This window comes from Artibeus jamaicensis, unplaced genomic scaffold, assembly GCF_021234435.1.
Source record: "Artibeus jamaicensis isolate MK-2021 breed Jamaican fruit bat unplaced genomic scaffold, CSHL_Jam_final contig_2962, whole genome shotgun sequence".
In the NCBI taxonomy this organism is placed as follows: Eukaryota; Metazoa; Chordata; class Mammalia; order Chiroptera; family Phyllostomidae; genus Artibeus; species Artibeus jamaicensis.
Window position 1 is genome coordinate 4719 of NW_026521675.1, and position 3864 is coordinate 8582.

At 40.2% G+C, this 3864-nt stretch overlaps 1 protein-coding gene across 1 annotated transcript; it reads left to right on the plus strand.

Annotated features, from left to right (window-relative positions):
- Positions 1–2695: 2695 nt before the first annotated feature.
- Positions 2696–3646, plus strand: LOC119062186 (olfactory receptor 52E8). The gene has a single exon (XM_037163057.2). It carries the CDS (start codon positions 2696–2698, stop codon positions 3644–3646), a length of 951 nt encoding a protein of 316 aa, XP_037018952.1.
- Positions 3647–3864: the final 218 nt, after the last annotated feature.

A 3864-nucleotide genomic window follows, 5' to 3' on the forward strand; every position in this document is an offset into this window, starting at 1 on the left:
TGATGAATACATACCATGGGTATAATAATAGGTATAATAACACTATAAATAATGAGGCACAAAAACATGGATGTGCATTATACATGGCAAAATATGGTAACTTACCTAAGGTCAAGGCCAGGAAGAATAGGATCAGGACTCCATCCCATGCCACAATGCCAGTAATATTAAATACTGTATACTTTTGATTCTTTTTCCTACATATGCTACTGCCTTCACAGTGAGACACAAATTGGGAAGAAAGCCATAGTAGGCAAATAAAGAAAGATAATAAGTTGAGTCAGCACTCCCTTTACTTAGACTGACTGCACACATTGCACAGATATTAAAAAAGGTACAATATGGTGATCAGCTGCTGGTCTCTCTCCGTGCTCCATATTTCAAAGGGATTAATCTGAATTCACATTTAATTATTGGGAGAGCTGAATTTATGATTGGTGCCATGGCCCAAGATGAGGCATGTGATGAAAAGCATAGTTACAGAAATATTTTTAAAAATTTTAGAATTAAATGTGTACATCTGTTATAAAGAAATTGGCATTGTCTATAGAGCACACTTGGCCTTTGTCATAGGATTTTAGGTGGTATTGGTTACTCTAGGTCCTTTCATTCTTCCCATCCCTTATTTTTCTTTCTCCTTCCTTTCACTTTTCCACTAACAAGTTTACTAAAACAGCTCCTGATCAGTGTCACAAAGCCTAATTTCAAACTAATATTAAATTTTCTTTATTTTTTATTTTTTATTAAATGTATTGGGGTGACATTGGTTAATAAGATAATGATTCTGCTGCTCATTAGCTTTGTAAGTAATGGGAAGTCAATTAACTTATCCAAACCTTTCTCTTCCACAAACCAGATACCAAACAAAACTTATGCCATGGAATTGTGGGGAGAAATTAAAAATATATGCAAATAATGGTAAAAATATGAATGAAAAATAGTAGTAACATAATTAATTAAAGCTATTATAATGATTGTGCTGGTGGTTATTATTACTATCAATTTTATTTATCTCCTAACAGTATTTATCTTCTGAGGAAGAGGAGAGTTAATGTATTTAGTCTGAACTAAATAATTTTCAGAGAGACAGACAGCATTAGCTTTTATGCTTCATTTGAGAAGCAATACTGGGATTATTTATGGAGAACTAGAAAAGGAAAAAGAATTCAAGGCCTTTAGAGAAGTAATCCTAATATCAGTTGTTTGGGGATATTTTATTTTTTTATTTCTATTGAGTTTATCAGGGTAACATTAGTCAACAAAATTGCATACGTTTCAGTGGTGCAATTCTATAACACATAATCTGTATAGTGTATTGTGTATTCACCAGCACAAGTCAAGTCTCCTTGTAGCACCATTTATCCCCCCTTTACCATCTTCTAACTCCCCTCACCCTGCTTTCCCTCTGATAATCACCATACTATTATCCGTGTCTGTAGGTTAGTTTGTTTTGCTTAATCTCTTCACTTTTTCAATAAGCCCACCAACACCTCTCCCCTCTGACAGCTGTCAGTCTGTTCTCTGTATCTATGATTCTGTTTCTATTTTGTTTGTTAGTTTATTTTGTTGCGTAGACTCCACATATAAGTAAAATCATACAGTACTTGTCTTTCTCTGACTGGCTTATTTCACTTTGCATAATACTCTCCAGGTTCATCCATATTAACACAAAAAGTAAGATTTCCTTTTTTTTTTACAGCCATGTGGCATTCCATTGTGTAACTGTACCATAGTCTGTGGAGGCGACCACTCTCTCGAGGTCCCCCTGGTGCCACGGACACGCGTGAGTGAATAAATATGGCCGAGACAAGATGAGATCTGTTTGGGGATGGAGGCATGGGCTGTGGCCAGTTTCTCTGGGGAGAAAGAGGCCAGCAGTGGCCAGTTTCTCCAAGGAGAAAAAGGCCCCAAAGGCCTTTCTCCATAGCCTTTTATTGGGTTGTAATACACAGGAATACAGGGCGGCAAGGATCAAACAGTAGATAACATTACAAAGAGGTCTGAGGGCTTACTATGAGTCAGTGTCTGTCAGGAAGAGAGTTGCAGAAACTTTGGGAGACAAATTCATTTACTCTCGGACCCTTATCATATGAATGAAAGCACTGTTAGCAGAGCAGATTTCACAGGTTTATCAGTAAGTCTTTGTGGTGCCAGATTTTTCCCCAGGACACACTCTAGCAAGGCAAGGAGCTGCACCTCTCCCCATCAGGTATTCAGGCTTAAGGGAATTAGAACCACTTCTCCCAGAGTACATGGGGACTCAGGCTTTGAGAAAGCTGGGGGGTGAGAGTCCATTGCTCTCTGTTGCAGCCCCCAGAGTCCTTCCATGAAGGCCTCCCAGCTGATCGAGTCTGGCTTAGATTGCCCCCCACTGTGAGGGGTCTTACCCGTCATTGACTTTCGACCAAGCTCTGGGGGCGGGGAGAGGAACTGAAGCAGAGTTTGCTACCAGAGACAGGCTTTGTCTCCTGTGACTGGCATTCCAAAGGTCATCTCTTGCCCTTAGCCACAAGGGGTAGAGATACAATTCCTAAAATCAGGCAGAGTAGTCTACTACAATAGTCTTTTTATTAACTTTTATTAATATACTGTGGTGACATTTTATTTTTAATTTTTGTAGATCTAACAGTGGATAAATTGCCCAGTGGGAACCAGTAATCCTTTAACAAGGACATTTCAATCAGCCCGCAGAAGAATGTCTTCTCCCAATGTCACTGAGTACCACCCTTCTTCATTCCTGTTGCTGGGGATTCCAGGGTTAGAAATTGCACAAATCTGGCTTGGCTTTCCCTTCTGTGTAGTGTATCTGGTTGCTCTTGTTGGAAATATTATTATCCTCCTTGTTATCTGGACTGATCATAGCCTTCACCAACCCATGTTCTACTTTTTAGCCATGCTCTCAGTAATTGACCTGAGTCTCTCTACTGTTACCATTCCTAAGATGCTGGGTATCTTTTGGTTCAGGCTTCAGGAGCTGTGCTTTGGGTGCTGTGTTGCTCAAGTCTTTTTTATCCACTTTTTTACAGTCATGGAGAGCATTGTACTTCTTACCATGGGTTTTGATCGCTATGTGGCTATTTGTAACCCACTCAGATACAGCATGATCCTCACCAATAGAGTCATTGGTGTGATTGCTCTGGTGGTAGTTCTAAGAAGTTTATGCATGATTGCTCCCATTGTTTTCCTCCTTCTGAGACTGCCTTACTGTGGACATAGAATCATCCCTCATACCTACTGTGAGCACATGGGAGTGGCACGCTTAGCTTGTGCCAGTATTAGTGCCAATGTCTATTATGGTCTTGCTAATATTTCTATCCTGTTTCTGGATGTGCTTCTGATCATTGCCTCCTATGCTAGGATTTTATACACTGTTTTCCACCTCCCTTCCCAGGATGCCCGCTTAAAGGCTCTCAATACTTGCAGCTCCCATATCTGTATCATCTTAGTGTTCTTTGGTCCAGCTCTCTTCTCCTTCCTCACTCATCGCTTTGGTCATAGCATTCCCCAGTATATCCATATCCTTCTAGCTAACCTCTATGTGGTCATCCCCCCTGCCCTCAACCCAGTCATTTATGGGATCAGGACCAAGCAGATCCAGAGGCGGGTACAGAGCCTTTTTTGTTTGAAAAAAATGAGAAGTACATGATTGCAGTTATGGAAGTATAAAGTCTGAGCAGACTGAATTTGTAATAAATTAATAAACTCAAACCTGCTCAGTCTTCCCCCATTCTTCTCCATAGAAGTTCTCTGAATGAGGGTCTGCTCTGGGCACCTCTTCTCTCCTAAGTCTCAGGTTTCAGATTTCGGCACATGATCTACACATATTTAAAAGCTACTGTTTGCCTATTTTGGTCTCTTGGGTGA